The 20764-nt window shown below is 36.7% G+C and overlaps 1 protein-coding gene across 6 annotated transcripts in view; it reads right to left on the bottom strand.

Moving 5' to 3' along the window:
- INPP4B (inositol polyphosphate-4-phosphatase type II B) overlaps positions 1-20764 on the bottom strand; it is a 289404-nt gene continuing 268640 nt past the window's right edge. For 4 of the 6 annotated variants that reach the window (XM_071452337.1, XM_071452334.1, XM_071452335.1 and 1 more), the window contains one exon: positions 5337-6699. In XM_071452337.1, the coding sequence (XP_071308438.1) occupies positions 6525-6699 (175 nt within the window). In that variant the 3' untranslated portion in view covers positions 5337-6524. Of the gene's footprint in view, positions 5300-5336; positions 6700-20764 lie in introns of those variants that run through there. The other 2 variants (XM_071452338.1, XM_071452336.1) reach the window with 2 other exon arrangements.

Here is a 20764-nt window from a genome sequence, read left to right on the forward strand (position 1 = left end):
TCAGAAACATAAAAAATAAACATTAAATTTATTTAAATAAAAATATACACATAGTGTACAATGGACATGGCTTACAGACAGCAATGAAACAAAAATGATAAACCCTGAAATATAAAAAGCATTGAATTCCTATAGTTGTGCTTTGTTCCTCTGGACAAACACATGCTGCGGACTGAAGTCCTGGTAATGTTATTTATACACAGCCCTGTGTGCTCCAGAATGTAAGACAGGAACATCACAAGGAACAGCTACACAAAAGGAAAACAAGTACCAAAGTAATTTGGGATTTTAGAAGCTTTAAAGTCAGACCATTCATAAACAGAAGTGCTGAAAACTTGAAAAGCATTTTGCATGCATGGAAAGAGTAATCAAACACCACTGCAGCATAGTTCAAATCTCACTACTCTGAACCTGGCATGTCCAGGGCCCTCTTTTATCATGGACTCCAACTGTAACTTTTTTTCCCAGTCAGCACACAAATCCTGTGCCTTATGTTTCAGCTCTTTGGAATAGGGAGACACAGGTTGACAAGTGTCTTATAATTGATTTATCCTACAGTATTTGCTCATATCTGAGCAAATGTAAGTTTTTAACTTGGATCAGGAGTATCATGCTGATAGTCATGGCTGTTATATTACTTATTCAGCAGATGCTATGAAAGAAAGAGAAAATAAATGTTTGAGTCCTGCAGAGTGCAAGCCAAATGCTTGGCAACACAACAGTTGAGGTGTTGCATGGCTAAGGGAAAAAAACTCAGTGTTTTAAGGACTGAAGTCTGTAATTTCTTTTTCTCTCTAAAAAAGCATTTGTATGATTTTTTTTTGTAAACATGCAATATACAAGGTAAGTTTGTGTTTTCAAGAACAGCAAATTACTTTAAAGCATTTCCATTGTAAACATCTGCTTTTAAGCTGCAAAGAAGTGAAAAGCAAGATGCACACTTATGTCTCATGGCACTACCTATACAGTGCACTTCTTTATAATAAAAAAGAGCATAAATATAGATATCAATGGTTTCAAGTTTACAACATAACCAACTGACACAATGTACTATAAGACTGTTAAGTGATTACACACATTAATTCACACAAGTAATTTTGCATAGTTTTCAATGCAATTCCTTTCTTTATTACACTGGTTGACGTTCAGTGCATTTTATGCTTTTTTTAAAATAGACCAAAGGATTTCTTGGAACTTGTGTTTAATCTAGAAATAAAAATAATTTTTTCCTGAAACTTTTAATAGGCATATTATAGAGTAGGCTTCAGAATGAAGTGTTGCACTTCTTTATACCAAAATTACTAGTGAAGATTTAGAATATCATTACAAGTTATTCCACTGCAACTAAGTGAATTTTCATCAGGAGAGATTGATTTAGACACAAAATTGTTTGTTAATTTCCTCATTTCACTTATGTAATGGCAAAATTCAGACAGCAAAAAATTAACATTGCAACGGGCTTCATTAAGGCTACTTCCCAGTTAATATTTTGTTTCAGCTGTCCTCCTAAATTATTTTTTCTTTATAACACAGACATTGCTAGGATTCCATCAAAATACATAGCTTCACATAGACAAAAATCAGATAACATAATTAATTTTTTTTGCTTTCTAATTGCTGCATAAAAGCCAAAGTATAAACATTAATCAGAATGTATTTTAAATTCCTTAAAAGACTTCAGAAAAAAAGACCTGCCTGCTTAATGTCAGTCATAAACATGTATTATAAACAATAGATAATAAAATGTCACTCACAGACACATATTATAACAATACTGCAATCATTTCTGGGGAAAAAAATACTTTAACATTCCTTTCCTTATGTTTTTAGTTATTTGAGACTAGCTCTCTATTTAGTCACTACTCTGTGGTACAAAACCCCCATGAAAGTGTGTGATGCATTGTACAAATAGTGAAAGCTAAAAGCCCTTATTTCAGGATTCCTCAAGACAGATCCTGATTTGATTTCTACAAATAATATTATCTGTAAGACAAGATTTGGCTTTAGATGCCAGATGTATTTTTGAATTTTCATCTTCTAGCCCTTGAGAACTGCCCTCCTCTAAAAGCAGATTATTTTATACCTTAAAAAAGTTTTAAGAGAGCAGTTATGGAACAGTTTTTGTGAAGCCACCACCAAAATCACTATGCTTACCTTATCCCTCTGCAAGACAAACAATGTAGTTTGCTTAGAAAAATTAAGTTGTGTAGTTTTACTCGTCTGAAATCCACAGTGAGCTAGAAGATAATGTGCAAGACCCCAGGGATGATTTAACTCCTCTGTTAGCCATTCAAACAACCCACAGGGCTGGAAGCAGCTCCTACAAAGAGTAAAATGTACTCCATGTAACACAACCATCAACCTGCAGCAAACCCCTCTTTGTTTCTTCATAAAAGGCAAACCAGAAAACCCCAAAATTTTGATTCCGTGGCCAGCTGATGGCACAGCCTTTGCCCACAGGGACCACAGTAGCTCCCAGCAGGCACTGACCAAACAACAAAACATTTGGGCCTGTTTGGCTACTGAAGCAACGAGGTTTTTCCAGGAGACCTGGAGCACTTCAGCAGGTTTTATTTACAAAGCTCTCCTGACCTACAACAAGATGTTCCAATCCAAACATTAGTGAGAAAAATTTCTATTTAGCACAGAACTCAGCCAACTCTTCCCTAATGGCCCAAGCACAAGCCTTCACTGCAGCTGACTGATGTATCTGTGGTTTTGTCTAATTCATTATCTTTAGCAGATAAGAGATTTATTCAATTTCACAAGAACATACTGTGACTGGTTGTTAAAACAAAAAGGATAGTAATCCAGTGCCATTTTTTCTTTCTCCTCATCAAATCCATGGCTTCAGCATGAAAACCAATTTCAACACAAAAATAACATGGTAGTGACAACAGCAATTTAGAGCCCAGGCAGGATTAAAATGCTGAGGCAAAATCTTGAAAGACTATTTTCCTGACAAGAAAATCTAGAATAATTTCATATTTTTAATTGGACAGAATGCCAATGGGACTCAGATAAAGAAGTCTAGGTACCTACAGCACCCAGCAAAGAACACCATCTCCACTGAGATTTTTACAGATAGTTTCAGAATTACTGTGCAATGGTTGGCATTCTCTACTGCATACCTGGGGGTTATTTCAGAGACCCATAAGGAATTTATCACTATCTCTAAACTGCATATGTAGGGGTTTTTTAAGCTAATAATACACATGTATATAGTGAGGGTTAGTGCAGCAGCCTGACAAAAGAAAAATTACTTTTCTAGGAAGGATTATGTTCCATAAATTCACAAAAAAGTTTCACACATATCAGCTACATTATATTAATAGACAAACACTAATTTATGCACATATCCAGCCACCCAATGAGTATTGTCCACTTCTACTGGTACATGACAAGAAGAAATCAAGGCATTATGTTCTCATCAGTCTGAGCTTATCTGTGATGCATTGTCAACTCTTCTGACATATACTGAAGTAATACATTCCAAGAAAAAGGAAGCAATTTAATGACAGCATATTATACAATAGAAATAAAAAACTAATGCACCAAAACACTACTTACATTATCTACTTTTCTTGGAAAAAAAAGTGCCAATTAGTTAATATATTGTATAGGTGAATTTCTGGCTCCACTAAAGTCAATGAGTATTAGAACAAGGATCTCTTTCTGATGTTTTCCTACAAACTCCAAAGCCTGATCTTGCAAATATACAAGATGGATTTAATTTTAGCCAAATGATAGATCAGTTCCATGATCACCCAAATAGAATTTGCAGAATCAGGCTCTTAAATTCTGGTATAGTTACAGATTTATACCCAGTAATGAGTATTAATGGATTAAAAAGAACAAATTAAAAGTCATGGTGTGTAGACATTTCTTTGACTTCCATAGGAGTAAGCAAACATTTCCTTCTTTATCCATGGCAATTACAATTTCCTACAGATGCTCAAATTCCCAGGGTAGTTTCATTAGGCTACATTTCTCATACTTCTGCTCTAGATATAAAAAGAAGGCATTACATAAAGGTCAGTAACCAGTGAATACTTGGGAATTTTAAATTGTATTCCTCTCTGGGAGGCAGAAGAAGGTAGTAAATAGACACAATTAGAAAACACAAATGTTCTTTGCAAGACAAATTTCAGGATTAACACAAGCTGGCAGAGCATTAACATTCATTTTTAAAGCTGATTGCTCTTCATCCTAGAGTGTCTACCTGCAATATTACAAATTTGATATAAATCAGCTGCAGTGGCTAACTAGTCCTAGTACAGCAGTTTACTCATAACATTTATTTTAGGCTTTCTAATAACATACAAGTTTTCAGAGTCTAAAGATACATTAACTCCTCTATATACAACTTATTTTCCCTAGCACTAAAGAAAATTTGCTTTTAAGGGTTTACACTAAATAGGAGGTCAAATTCAGGTCACATTACTTGGAATTAATCGCCCTGATTTCAGTGTGATTTATGTGAAAGTGAAATAAGTGGTATTTGGCTGGGGTACAGAAAACCAAGAGTGATACATCTAAATGAACCACAGGGAATCAAAATGGAATTACTGAAATTACAGTCTGCAATTACTAAAAACGTATTATGAAGTTAGCATGCTTATGTAAAGAAGCTAATTGTAATTACCAAAATTATATTTAGCCCAGGTATTAACATTAGCATCTTTCATAAACATTTCTGTGTAGGGTTTAATCATTAGTGATAAAGACCTCAGTGCTCTGCTGGTTACAGAAAACACCTTTTCCAGCAGTAAGAGACCCCTTAAATCAAATCTCAGGGTTTGGTTTGGAGTCAGAATGCCACCTTCCAGATTACTAATCTCTGTTCCTACAGCAAATGCCATTTCCCTTTTAAATCTTCAATCAAATGACCCCAGAAACTAATTCCAACTGGCTTATGAGTCATACTAAGCTTCAATTTCACAAAGATAAGTTGAATATATTTAATTTTCAGAATATCCAGTCCATTGCTTTTTCATGGTATTTATTTCATAATGACTAATCAGATTAATTTCAGTGTAAAACGATAAAACCTGATAAAAATACCACCTCCAGTGGTTATACATTCCCAATTCATACGTCATAAACAGCAGTTGTTATATTCACTAATTAGCATGATATATGCTCCTGATTACACTTTTGTTAAGCTTAGGTGTCAGCTTTTCCATATGTCCCCTCTGGAGGTCTGTAGTACTTTGGGAAAGCCATCAGCTGTATCATGTTGAATGCATACTTTCTGCATTTGACATTCTTCAGAACATTCTCTATGCGGCATCCTTCTCTAGTGAAAGGGGGAAAAAGTACAACTTCATGAAACATAGAATAAATAAATATGCTTTATTTGTTCATTGCAGAGTTTCAGCAACAGTTGAAGTAAAAATAACAAGGATTCAACTCTACATTTTTGTTTTCCATGAGTGATGATACATCTTACAGAATTAAATCCAAGGCCAGGCCCAGTACAGTTATTGCCCTCAGAAATAGGTGATGAGATTTTCCATCCCCCCTAATATATCTGCCCTTGCGGTTTAAAGTTCAGTAAAAAAAAAAAAAATACTTTAATGATACATTTTGTTCTAATTCCAGAAATATATTTGCCTTTTAAACCTTTTAATACCTTTTTTTTTTTCAATTGATTTGCTATATACGTGTGAGTATACATTGCCCTAAAATGCGCATTCTAGGAATAAGGAATTTTATTAAGTCTGGCCCTAGAGATTCGTGAAGGGAAGTTTCATCTCTGCTTCATTTTCTGTATGTTCAGCTTTGCAATGAAAAAAAGAGAGAATGGCTTTTCAAACAGCCCAATCCACCTCTCTGCTTTATAAAGGAAGGATGTTCGTTCACATACAGTACAAAAGTCACAAGTGCCAAAGTGGTGCATCAAGACATAAACAGGACTTTGTTAAAAAGAATATAAAAGTGTATTGAAAGCAAAAGCAACTAAAGCAACAATTACAAACAGGCTAATTTCGTTACAAAACAGAACTTAGAATATTCTATTTACTCTACAGAAAAGGGTTAGTTGTAGCAAAGTAATAATAATTTATTAAACGAAAACAATGCCATCAGCTAGTTACAATGAAGAAACACAACGAAAGATAAGTCTCACAAACCATTGCCCTGCCATATTTGTCTAGGGGTTAGTTTGTGTTGTGCAAATTTTTATTTTTTTTTTTTGTCAGACTAATTACTCTGGAAAGAGGGGTTCAAGCATTCAGGATTCCACAACTTCTATACAGTGACAGCATTGTAAGTGGACTTTCTTTGCGCTAATTACAGTGGGAAAGCTTTACCATGAACAGAAAGAGCAAATCAATTCACTCAATGCATAGTATACTTCTCGGAGTTCAGAAAAAAAGAATGAAAACACAGTACATTTCAGACATTGGAATCTTAAAGATGAATCCTTGCGGTCTGAGACTGTAGAAATATTACAACATGATTCTTTTTTTCTAGAGTTAGTTTGTTGCTGTTTGTAGAAAAGAAAGGAACACAAGTAAAGTTTATTGATATTTGGCTAATAGCAAAGCAAGACTTAAAATAAGCCACACAACCAGCAAGTGGGAGCTGACAAGCAGCAAGGCGACAGGATAGAAGTGTCGAGAAGTTGGCTTGTTATCAGTTAGACAGCCTGTTTCGGGATCATCCGATTCATTCAGTGCTCCCTGGGTTTGTCTGCTGTTAAACAGGGCAAGTTAGGAACAGATAGAACAGCATTTAGGCAGCAAAGAAAGCCAACACGCAGGTATTCTGACAAAGTGAAAGCACAGAGCCATTTTGATGAAATAGATTTACCTAAGTACTTCCAGTATAACTTTTGTGTTCTACAGCTGACATGGGAAGCATGATGACTGGGTGGCTACTAACATATTAATGCTACTAGGTGCCTTGGAGTAGTATTCACAGGTGAACATTACATCACTTCCACAATGAACTACACTATCACTAAAATCAACACACACACTGAACAGAAATGAAATAAGGAGGTTTAAAAAAAAAAGTTAAGGAAGCAAAGAAAAAAAGATCATGAGTACGTCATAATGCAACACTGAACAAATAATGTCTCCATGGTGTTCACAGGCTTTTCAGTCCTGCTTCAGTATCTATTATGAAGTTTATTGGCAGAAATGAAAAGGCCACACACTAACAGCTATTCTAAAATAGTATTAAATGATGGTAAATTGACTTCAAAAATGGTGGCTGGTGACTCAAAGTCAAAGCAGTTCTTTTTATTTAAAGGCTTGCACTTACATTCCTGTAAGTAAATCACCTGCTATCTTTATCAGTCAACACAGGGAGGAGCTAATCTACTTACAAGGAAGTTCTACTGAATCACACTGAATTGTGTGGTCATTGTCCTACCAGAGCAACAGGGATACTTCCACTGCCAGGCTTTCCTTTTGTATTCTTGACAGATTCTCTGTAAGTAGAATTACTCACACTGCAACCACACTTCTTCAAATTCTCTGAAGCTTACTTGCATACACTCAGGAGTCCTGTTTATAGACTTCCTTTGGGCAGCAAGGACTGGCAAGATGTTTTTTTTTTCTATTTACTATGAATATCCTGTGATGAAAAGATACCATTGCCATTTTTTAATGTGGACTTGAGAATATCCAAATATATCAGATGACAATGCAGTGCCCTTTCAGAAGCACATGTCACAAATATGCTCTTTCTTTTAAGAAAGAAAATGCTGGCAGACATTATCTTTACTGTCCCAAAGCTCCAGGTAAGATGAAAAGGATACTCTGAAAACAGCAGCAGCCACATCACCTTACAGAAAGCCTGCCTTCCTGACTTGTGTGTTAAAGGGCAATGCTACATTTCTTAAGCTTGGATAGCAAGAGAGGTGCAAGAACTGCATTTGCTGGTGGAACCCTAGGCAAGGGGGGTTGATCAAAACCTTTCCTTGCCCAATTTCTCTTTTGAACAAGCCTTCCATAATAAGTTCTTAGTCTTATTCTTTGCTTTGAACATTCAATCTGTATGTTACACTAATAAAGGGATCAATACATACTATTTTAAATAGCAAAATAAAAGATAAAAAATAAAATCCCTGCTATTTTCATCTAGGTCAAAGTAATTGCTGGTGGCAGGGTGTCTGCTGCTTTTGTTCTACAGATCTCAAGTGTCCATGGACAGAACTTGGGCAGAACTCAGACTTTACTGTAGATATTATCTCAGAAACTATCAAGAAATTAAGCTAATTGCATGATTTATTGGCCTTGTCAACACTGAAATAAGTAATTCTGTGTTTCTCTATCAGACTGCTCCAGTTATGCCTCTGTCCTAGGGCCCACCCACAGAACTTCCTTCCTCTTCTGCTCACAGTGACATTACTATTTGTGATCAGCTGTGAGGAGTAACTTTATTGCTCCCAGTTCATGTTGTCCTCCATTATGTATTTCTATATACTTTTAAGAACCTGCTGCTTGCTGGTTTTCCTTTTTTTTTTTTTTAAATCTCTACAGAATCCCACAGGTTTGCCCCTCTGACACTGTCCCCCTCACTCCCTTCCAACTCTTCAAGGTGAGCCTGCAGGTTTCAGCTTACTCCCATTATGCCCACAATTCATGAGAACTCCAGCTCAACCCTCATAGTCCCATCTCTTCCTTCCCAGTCACAGAGTCCAGGTGATTTTTGTTTGCCCTGCATCTCTTCCATCACAGACATCATATGTGCTCACATGGCTGAGTAGATGCAGAGACCAAACTTTTTTTTCCTGGAGAAATCCATCTGGGCAGCAGTAAAGCTGAGCATTCAGTAAGTTTGCACAGCCACTGCATGAATCAGATTGCTTGTTTACATAAATCTGGAGAGCCTTGGCTTTGCACACCAATGGTTTATTCCAAGCAGGCTGAGTCACACACTTGCAGGTTGTTCCTACAGGGATGAACCCTTCCTGCTTCTGTGGTGTGTCTTGCTATGCTGGACTCCACATCTCAACAGTGTGACTGGCTTTTATCTACATTGCTACAAGTCACATTAGCATCAGTGAGATTTATGCAGGTGTAATGATGAAAATGCAGATAAAAGCCATTTGTTCTCTTTTTGTTTTCAAGAGAAAAGCCTACAGGACATTTGTTCTTTGATATGCTGAAAAGAATGATCGGTGTCTTTTAACATAAAACGTTCTATCTTCCCCCAGGAAAATGACTGTGAACAGCTGATGCACAGGCATTTCTGTTCCACAAATTAGTCACATCATTCAATGCATGATTCAATAAGATGTCCTCAAAATAGAGCAAGAGGACCCAACTCCATTATTAGCTTCCTAAGAACAAGCTGAGCAGAACAGCTACATAGGCTTTTAATTTAAGAGGAATATTTGATCAGGGTCAGATGCCTCGCTAGGGTCTGCCAATATTTTTCAATGCAGTGCAGTGACAGTGCCTTCCAACACACCCTAAAGTGTCCTCTGCAGTGACTATTAAACAAAGCAAAGACCTACACCCAGCTGTCAGCATCATAATATTGCTTCCCCTGGCTCATCCAACCCTGGAGAAGTTTTACTACAAACAGCAGAAATCCCACTGGTGCCCTATCAGCTGGATTCATGTGGCTTCTGACTGACAGCACAACCAGAACACAGTGCTGAGTGCTACATGCTAAGGTGTGAAGATACAGCCATAGTTTCAGTTTCATTATCTCCATCACAAATTGTACTTTAACAGCAAAAGGAAGGCAGAAGACTCGCAAAATAACCAGCAAGTTTCTATTTCACAAATAATTTTAGCAGAAGTAGTGAAAGCTTCTAAGTTTGTAACATCTGGAGTCATGAACACCCCACACACCTATCATACAATTTTTATTCATTTACTCTCAAATTGTTCATTTGAGACCTACAGCACAGCACAAACACATTGTAGCAGCCAAGGGTTCTGTAAGTTAATGACAATATAACCATCTCAGCCTGCCTTCTTTCTCATTTGATGTTTTATCATCCTAAGCTCCTATTAGGAGCTGCTACATGCTTATCAAATGAGACAAAGGCAAAACAGCAGGTATTTTCTGTTGTTTTCAAATTCAGATGATAAATTATTTGAGCCTCAAAGCAGTGAAGCAGAGATGATGAAAATGGTATGAGGAAAAAGCCTCTCAAGTCCTTATAGAGTCAAGCACACACATGAGGGCACATTTTGGCTTTTGATTATCAGTCACACTGATGTTCCTGAGCAAGGTTTTTGGAGGAGATGATTTTCCCATTTTGGGATGTATGCTTCTTTTTTAGAACTTTTCCAGCTACAGTTATTAGCAACACTGGAAATGCTGAACTGTTCTACACAATTTCTTCAGGTGGAATAAATAGGCAGCTTTCTATTAACAGGTGTCCCATGTGCTGGTGGTGACTACAGTTTGAATTCATGTCCTACTGCACTTGTACTTAATGGGAATTTTCCTTTTTTTGTAGACAGATTCAAGCAAGGTTTTTCTGGTCCAGTGCTGACAGAGAAAAATAGCAAAAGTAAGTTGTTTCTCGAGAGTCCCATCAGATAATAGTAGAGACATTTCTTCAAATAGAAAGGATTGCTAACAGTTCTCAGTCTTATATAATTTTGATAACATACCTATTCTTTTTATTTCAAGACAGTCAAATTCATAAGCAGCTTTCAAGAAGCAGCTTCTCTTAAGAAGTTTTTGGAATGAAAGCATCCTAATTTCTACATGATACATGTTACTGGGATTGACTGAAACACTTCAGAGAATAATCAACTGTATCAATGTACAGCACTACAGTTCAAGAAGGCAGCCTTAACTTTTTCAAAGAGAAAATGTGGGATCCTTGTGAACATCTCCTAGCCATTACGAAGCTGCTGCCCTATCACATCTAGAAGAATAAAACATTATGCAGAAGGAAATAAACAGGTATCAGCCTAGTCCTGAATGATTTCAGTATCAGAGCAGAACTCAGATAAAACATATAAAGGAATACTGGGAAACAAAATTTTATTTTGAAAGATAAAGTTGATACAATAAACCTCCAACAATTTTTAAAAACAAAAAAATGGTTCTGCATTGTTTCAAAATGGGAGATAAGGGAAGGGAACCAGCAGAGACATCTTTTGTATCAATGATCTTTAAAATTATTCTTTTTCTGATACACATTTAATAACTTACAATTTTTCCCTCAAATCTACATGGCACTAAATAAAACAGAAGATGCTAGAAATCAATTTTTGCTGCTTACATGATCCTATAATCTCAGCTCAAAACAACTAGAATTGCTGAAACTGATGAGCAGTCTTAGATCTAAGAATACTGAGGAATTCAGTCAGTGATTTAGACAGCTGCTATTTAAACATACACAAAAAACCCAGACTGTTTATCAAATCTGTTTTATCAAATTGTCACACTAAACTCCCTCCTCCTGCTTTACCTTTTGTACTGCAAGTTTTTCCCTGCTCTTGTTGCTTGTGCTGGCATCCTCTATTTCCCTACTCCTTTCTTCTCTCCTTGCCTGGTTATAACACATGACTTTTCTAATGCATTATTTAGGAAATAAAAAGGAAAGTATATCATATAACATGAGGCTTGACCACTGAGTTGGACCAAGCAGCAGATTCATGGTGCAGTCATGATGCTAAGGCACCTAGATCTTGAAAAACAGCTATGGTGAAGTAACTGTGGGGTTTGAGCTCAAAACTATTCTGGAGTTTCAATCTGTAGAGAGCTAAAAATTCAATTTTGAGGAGGTGGTCAGAGACAGCAAGCTACTGGAAGCTCAGAGGTGGACAGGGCACAGATTTTAAGCACTATTATGAACAGGCTGTAACAGTTCAGTACAGAGCAACAGATTAATAAAGAAACCCTCTTGCAGCAGTATTTAATAACAGGCAAGGAGACACTTGGTCTTACAACCATATCCAGGAAAACCCTGTTGTCTAATGTGCTCACATGGACAGACAGGGATCCTTTGGAAGCAATGCTGAAGTCAAAATTCAATTTACACAGTTGCTCTTTTGCTCTGCTGTGTTCTCCTTGAAGTCAAAATAATTATAAATGTGCAAATTTATGACCTATTTTATCAGCTTAGCTGTGTTTGGATTTCCCAGGGCAAGTGAAAGAGGCACACACCCTGCACTGCAGGCAACAAAACAGCACAACTCACTCCAGCTTTGGGCTATGGAAACATCTCCCAAATTGTTGGTTCACTCAGAGCAACACCCCTACTATTTGTCTATGTTTACTTTTTAACATACAATTAACTCTGAAGAATAGATGGGAAAAGGGCAGTTTCAAGCTTTATATCTAATATGCATAAAACAGACTACTGGGTAATATACATCTCTACCAGTGTTAATCTTAGCACTGCAGAAATCTCTGCTGATTGCAGAAGAATTAATATTTCCCCAGAATGCCTTCAACAATGTTTTTCCCTCAGTGTTAAAGAGTATCTATGTGGTAAAAAATAACATCGACAAAATTATTATAGTGAAAATATAAGAAACATAAAGAAAAAATTCCAGTTAGAATCACAATTTTTGTCACTGGTGCATTTAAGACACCTACATTAGCAGGTTAAATTCACCCTCAGCATCTGAACAGCAAAGCCAGGTTGACTTTCTGTGCCTGTGTCTGCCAAATGGACAACAGATCCTGCCCCATGGGAACAGGACCTTGGTCATGCCAACTCCCAAACTGCCCTGGAATCACTTGAGAGTACACTTAATCTGCCAAAACTGCATCCAAAAACATTTAATAATTTCACTGTATAAAATGACTGAGATCATGTTCTAGAATCTATCCCCAGAGGTTTTCAATTTACAAGTGTGGCCAGAAGCTTCAAGCCCTGCAAAGTCATTGTGGTGACTGTGTGAGAGATTAGCTTCAGAACTGAAAAGTGATGGGTTTGCAGAAGAGATTCTTCTTTACCTGTCAAGACAGCAGAGCAGTTTTTGAAACATGATTTCCACCTCTACTATACTCCAAGGAAAGGATTTGCTATTGCATTTTGCTTTTTACCAATAGTCCTCTGCAGTATTACACAACAACTTCACAAAGGTTTCCCTGTCTATCAAAAAATATGGTTCTAATACTCTTCCTAGATACTCTTCTATAAAGTATTAGGATTACATGTATATGGGAATTTCTCTGGTCAAAGTTGCAAAATCTTTCCTGACAAACTTCTCTTACAAGGTTACAAATTCAGTCTAATGTACAACCAACACTAAAGCAAATGTGGTCTTTATCTTTGTGCAGGAAAACAGCCAAGCAAAACCCCACAGGTTTTACCTTCACTTAAGCTCTGAATACCTACAACATTTCCCTTCCATAAGGTTATGGCACTGGCATAATTGGTTAGTGAGTCACACTTGTTTCCAGACTGTTTCTGTCACAGCAAGAAAGTTTTACTGAAGATGTATTTATACATTTAGCTCACATAGCACAGTGAAACATAAATCCATGATAAATTCTTTCATATGTCTAGTCAGGTTTAAATACTTTCTGTTGGCCATGAAAATAAATCTTCGTGAGTCATCCCTTTTCTTTTGGCAGAAATTTTTTTAGTCTTTTTCCCCATGCTGAGGACAAGTAGCAAAGCTGATTTAAGAGGCAGAAAGGGCTTCCTACACTAGTTAACAGACATGTGTGAAAGATGAAGCTTAAAATCTGTTATTCATTTCTAGGTGTTCAAATCTATGGGTACGACGACAGAATTAAGGTCAGAGAACTGCTGGTGTAAACAGAACATCATTTAATCTATGTTGCATCCCTAATTTGGGTATTTTAAGGGAGGAGGGTGGGAATTCTAAATTTGAATGTTGTGACTTGCTGGGTTGTTTTGCTTGCAACTTCAGTTTGAGATCTATGAAAGGAGGAATGCAACTGCTTGTCATTAATGACACCAACTCACACAGTCTCTCCATGGGATTAACCAAAGTGTGAGTCATAAACTACAGGCAGCTGCTAGTCTCTAAATAATTCAGCTAAATAATGCCAGTTCATTAAAAACTTTCACCTAACACACTGATATGTTTTTTAAAAAACACAAAACCAGTTTGAAACCTTATCTGTTCTGATCCCAGCTGTTCTTTCAGCAGCACACCCAGTATGTGGGTATATTTATACAAGGTGAAGTTGTGCACATATAGATTCCCCAGTCACAAAGAAAAATGCATCTAAATCTGATTTTAGCTGCTCCCAGGAAAAAAAAAATGCAGCCCTGTTTTTGCTACCCAAAACAACCTATCCAAAAAATGCATAGGCTGGGATGCAGACTGCAGCAACCTGAAAACTGTATCCCAAGATTACTACCAATAAACCATCTTCTCTTCTCTTTAGCAGGCAGATTTTTAGAGGACTTTGGAAAATGCAAAGAAAATTCTATTTGAATCAGAAACACACTATTTTTTCCATGTACTTCCTTCAGGGCAAATGACAAGGCTGGATAAAATTCTAATTTAAATGCCTTGAATGCATTTGTCCTCTTCTCTGTTAATAGGTACAATGCAGAGACTTAGAGAAATAAACCTTTCTATGAGAAATTAGGAGTGAATGTAATTCTTTCATCTTACTTGTTTTGTTTCAGTATCTTTTTAGAAGATGGCTGAAATTTTGGAGTCTCTGCTTCACCCAAGTACCAAGGAGGGGAACTGAAACTGAAATCTTTTAAACAATATATTGAATACAAGCATTTTCTCTTTGGTTGTTAAGATGCATTTTTAAGGAAATATTTATTTGAATGCTACTGCAGATTTGTTAAGAAGTTCATTGTATCTCACAAAGACAATATTAGCACAGATTCACTTTTTAAGCAAAAATACCACTGCACTGACAGGGAGAATAAAGAGATGAAAGCTCATACTGTTTTGCCCTCAGTATCAAGAAAATAAAAAGACTTTTGGAAGATTTGAGATCACTAAAGACTAAAAATTCAATAAGCCATATTTTTACCTTCTGCATTCCTAAATCTTTGCTGGCAGAAGGGGTAAATAATTTATAACACAGGTGCAAATATCTTCCTCTCTGTAATAACACTACATTTTTCTTACTGTTACAAAGAGCTGAAGGACATGGTTTTGCTCAGTGCAGTAACAGTAATTGTCAGTTTGCCAAAGATCAAAGATGCAGTTCTCAGGATAAGCTCTATGAACTGTGCTCAGGACTCCCTGAGCAGAAGAGGAGTTCACTACACTGTCAGCATCACTTAACCATGAGCTAAGTCTCTGACAGATGAAAAAAATGGCAATTTACTTCCTGACCTGGACTGAACTATCAGATACATATTAATTGTTTTATAAAGTCAGTCTTTCCTGTGTTGCAGGCTGTGTTCTCTCAAGCACATGACCAGTAGTATGGAAACATTATCACCAGAGTTTACAATGCCTTGGGACCTTCTAGAGAATCTGCCAATTCCTGAACCTTTGGAGTCTCTGGACTTGAGATATTTTAAGTCTGAATGCTCCCAAGCACATGTTCAACAAGCCACATATGCAACTGCCAAGCAGAACAGCAATGGGGCTTTCCACATTTGGTGGCAATTGCAATCACAAGTAAGTGGAATGGATGCTATTCTTAAATGCTTGTAATTGGGAAAAGAGGGTGTTTTTCTATGAGAAATCCAAAACATAAAAAAAAATTGGAAACATCCAAGATTTGGGGGGAAACATTCATCCATTATTATTTTCTTCTGAAGAAGCAGCATGTCAATAGCAATGTTGGAGCAATTCCTTCCTTCCCCAGGATGGGACACAGAAGGTAGCAAGTGGGTACAAATCTCTCACTGGGATGGTGCAGAGTGATCTTTGTCTACAGTGCATTTTTCTGCTATTATATGCACTGCTTATTATGTACACTGGAAAGAAAACAGTTTAAGAAACATTTCAGAGTTTCATCATCTCACGGTGCTCTGCCTTTAGATAAACACTGCTCCAATTTTCCAGAAAAACCCTGTATTTTGAAATAACTACAAAATATTGTAGTTACAGCACAACCTCAACACACAGATTGAGGTTGTGCTGGGGACAATGCCAGTGCCTCCGATTTTACACTCTCTTTATAAGAATAAAGTTCTCAACTATATTCTTATATGTATATAAGATTACATTCATATTACATTTGTATTACATTCATATATGTAATGTGTCTGAGACACATTACATCCTGGTATTGCTCATGTTTCTGGCCATGCTTTCTTTAATCCCTAGGAAAACCAGGAACACTTATTCATATGCTTCAGGTGTTTGGATCGAATATATACGAGCCAGAGGCCAGGTGTTCATACAGAAAAACCTCCAGTGCAGCCAAAAAGCACATAGCTTGTTAATGAGAAACATTTCATCCTCTCCAAATGTCCCTAATGTCAGGCCTTAAGGAATTCGGCTTTCTTTTAAATTTCTAATAAATGCTAATGCCCTTCAATTATATTGCAATTCACTCCACATTATCCTCATTAGGAATAAAACTGCCTTTCCAGGTGAGTGAGGGATGTCAGCACTCACAGTCCTCTCTAGCACTTGCTCATGGCCAGTGGACTATGAAAAAGTGCAGCCACTCTCTAAAAACCTCTCAACAGGCTGATTCTGTCCCTGTTTTTTGGATAATCCTGAGCTTCTGTGTCTGTTGGACAGCACTTACAGGCTTCTGGTAACTAAACAATTTCGTTTTTCTTTTTAAAGATCTCAACTATTCTTATAGCTTTATTCTCAATTACCCTTTATTAAAAACTTATTATCAGTTCACATCATCTTGTCAGAGCCTGGTATACATATGGAAATTAGTCCACTTGTCTCTTTTTATTTGTATTTAATTCTGTGTTTGTTAAATACAGTATCAATGTACAGCTACTGACAGCTTAAATAAAATCTATAAAACACAAAAGCTGCGATTAAAGAGCAAAAGCAATTTAAAAAAAAATATCTTTGCTGAGCTACAGGCATCTCTTGTTATCTCATTAATGTACACAGGGGACAGGGTTGGCTTGTGCACTGCTTATGTACCACGTGGTTCACAATATCCTTCCTACTCTCTTAGAACATAAGAGTTGGTTAAAGCAAGCACTCTGAATTCCTTGAACTATTTCCTTTGGTTTTCCTGCTTGCATGAATTGTTAATGATGGGAGATATGAGATTCAAATAAAGCTAAAGACATGTGAGTACAGGCCAGCACTTGTCAGACAAGAATGCTCATAAATGCAGACAGAGTATTTTGATGTATGAAATAATAAATGACATTTTCTGATGTGTGGTGCACAGTAATGAAACACATGCAGAACACTACAGAATATGAAATATATTATAATTTTCTCCAAGATGGAATTGCTCACAGATAATGGAAATTTCAGTGGAAAAATAATGGGTTTAGATTTGACCAATAATGTTCTCTTGAGTACAGAGTAATTTAACAACTGAAGAAGCAACAGACAACCTGAGGGCAAGGAAAGAGCTCTCTACCAAACACTTGCTTCCATAAACAGGACATAATTTATTTAGAAAGCTTCCTCTCCCTCCCATTCATTCAAATTATTAGCTGCGTATTTTTACTAAGGAACACTGATTATAAGTTCTTTTTCAAAAATAAACACATCAAATGGTAGAAAAACTAGAGCAACATGTAATGAAATACTGAACAAGTGTTCTTCAGTATAGAAGTATAACTTCTGCACATGTACCTACTCAAAATGGCTAAATATTTGCAGAATTTGTAATGTTGCTCAAATCATGCAAGCTAAAGTAACTTTGTCTGGAAGAGTTATCAAATAAAGTTTTTCTATGAAAATAAACAACAATTTAGGATAAGGGCACTGTAACTACATCTCTTGATGGCTACTGCTCTCTATGTAAACAAGGAAAGTAACCAAAGTGGACTTTTACCCTTATTTCAAAGCATGCAGTAGTTATCATATGAATTGAGCAAACAAGCAAAGGAAGCAGCCTATATGTTGGAGCAGCTAAAGTTTAAAGAGTAACTTAACAGTACACGTTTAGTTTCTTACACATTTCTTCTTTCTAATAACTTCTGGCTTCCTTGACCTCATGATAATAAATAAATTAGTGTCTAGTGACAAGCATATTTTTAAAAGCACGTCAGGTTCCGATGTGCTTTTAAAAATATTTAAGCAAAATTTTCCTCATCCTAAGTTCTGCCCTCATCCCTTTATTTTACCTTCAGGTATTTAGCATGATAACTACAGAATACACTTCTGAGATCTGATCCAACTCCTTTAAAAGGCAACCTTCCCTAACCATGAGTGGCAAGTCTTTGGGTGCCAAATTTAACAGCCCAGGCTTCCTCTACTTCTACAGAACATCCTCAGGATGATTCAGGGCCCCTAAATCAGGCTACTAACTATCCTCCCCAGGAGTATTGGGAACTTGAGTCCTTAACTGGACATTCATACAGTAGGTATCTAAAGTTTTATGACAGAAACAGCTTGATTGTAAGTGTTGCACTGAATTCAGTGGTCTTTGGAAATAACTTCTCCAATGCCAATTGCCCAATGTTTTTTCCCTCTCATCTTCAAAGAGCTTTATAATCTCCAGCCCATACTTGCACTGCCACTGTATCCCCTAAAAAATGAAGCTCACAAGCATAGATTTTATCTCCAGCACCATAAACATAGTCAAACATGATGGATAACAACATAAACTTTCAAGCTCACTTGGCAACAGAGTATTTTTGAAGGACAGACTTGATTTTTATCTATAGTGTGAATAAAAGAAAAACTAAGATATTTATGAGCCAGGAATTGTCAGTTTTGGGCTACATTATGATGTGGAACACAACATTAGGCTTTGCAACAAGATTAAATGTATTTTATTTCTCTTTTGGCATTCCATAACCAATGGAGTATGGATAGCGAGCTTCAAGTTTTTATTTTTGCCATATAAGATCATTTGACTTTTTCCACTCCATTGTAGTATATTTTTAATTTAATAAACCTTATAATTAAAAAACCCCTTCTAGTCTATTCAAGGATTACAATTCAGAGGGGGTTCATTTAATTCCAATAGTTTTAACATCTGTGGTTTAAGTTGCAGAAAGCTTCAAAAGTAGCTATTGAAGTAATATATTGCTTCATTTACAAAGGAAATTGGATGCCTAATGCATTTTGTGGTGCAATAATAATGAAGCTGTAGTATTTGCATAAAGCAGCCCACAGTAATACCAGGTGTTGGTCCTGTCTGCAGGAAGGTTTTTAGACTTTTCCTAGCCCAGTGTGGACCCGTTATTCCATCGGGTTACACATCAGCATAGAGATCAGTGAAGTCCTCACCACAGAGAGCCACATCTGGGAAGGATGGGTATCTCATCTGTGCCTGAAAAGCTGAATGCATGGGGAGAAGCTGCTTTTTAATTTAACTGTTGGTGTGGACTGCTAGTGGAGAGCAGACTGGCCAGAAAGGACTGATGACAGCATCATAAAGATCTGCATTCCCTTCCCTACCTGGCATATAGCTGCTGAAGCTGCTTAGAGCAGGGCATGGAACAAGGCTCACCACAGACCTCTGACAGCAAATTCCTTGCTGGTGTCATTCTTTTGACTTTGCTAGAGCTATTACAGTTTTAGTTCACATAAAATAAAAATTATTATTATTTAGCTTTTTGTCCGTGAGTGTAGTATGTGTATGGGGCACAAGCCAGTGTTTTGGAAAAGAAAAACACGTCAAAATTCAAAGCACTTGAGGAAGATGGTCACTGTTATCAACACAGTACTCACTGGACTGCACAGCTGGGACTATGAAACATGTGTGAGTTTTGCTTTCCAAATGGCTTTGATTGGTCTGATCAGAGGATCAGTCTCTTTATCTTACCAACCTATTATTTGCTAGAATGATCTCATCCTGATAATCATAATGATCATTTATTCTTCTTTTGGGTATGAATTTATGTAGACCTAATTCAAACCTAGGAGGTGAACGGTATTAGCTGCAACGGTATTACCGTAACGGTGTTACGGTATTAGCTGCAACAGCAAGCAAAGCAGAAAATTTCAGGGTTTAATCTGCTCAAGAGAAAAACACTCTCAGAATAGAACAATGTCTCAAAAATATCTGTCTTGTGTTTGAACATCTGTGTAAGCATGCAGGAGGTAATCTGTACTGAGTTCAAGGTCATTACCACCTCATTGCAAGTTTTTTAGATTGGAATTAAGTTAAGACTGAAATGACTTTTGTTATCCCTATTGTGCTGCACCAAAGAGGATGCTTTGTGACAGCAGGAAGAATGATTGCCTTTAGGATAGAAAACATAAAATTTGAGATACATCTGTCACAAAAAGATTTTTAAAAAGTCTGCTAAGCCTACAAATACTTTTCTACACTATGGTACCCAGCATTGTCTTGCCAGTGAATACCCTTGGTGTAAAAGTGAGAAAATGTGTCTGATTTGAAAAATGTTACTGCACTCAAGATTCTCTGAAAACCAAGAACAAGAACTTGATCACATTGTATGAAATGACCACATTTTCCTAGAGCTTCTATCCCACCAAAATTTTCATTTACAAACAAAGATCATCACATGAAGATAATAAACCTACAGGGCAACACAGGACATGAAAATCTCAAGTGTTTTAATTACCTTTTAATTGCCAATCAGAAACCACAGTGATGCAGAAACAAAGTACTCTAAAACCATTTTCCTGTCTTGGAAAAAGATTTGCAAAGTTTGTAAGCCATTTTAAATAATTCGCTTCATTAAGTCATCTAATTAATCAGCAATGTGACTAATTCCTACACTTCTGCATTTGTACATAATTATGTGTGTGTGTGCATATTATGTGCACTATAATACAGACCA

Source organism: Agelaius tricolor, unplaced genomic scaffold (assembly GCF_023055355.1).
Source record: "Agelaius tricolor isolate 1412-34295 unplaced genomic scaffold, bAgeTri1.0.p SCAF_34, whole genome shotgun sequence".
Lineage (NCBI taxonomy): Eukaryota > Metazoa > Chordata > Aves > Passeriformes > Icteridae > Agelaius > Agelaius tricolor.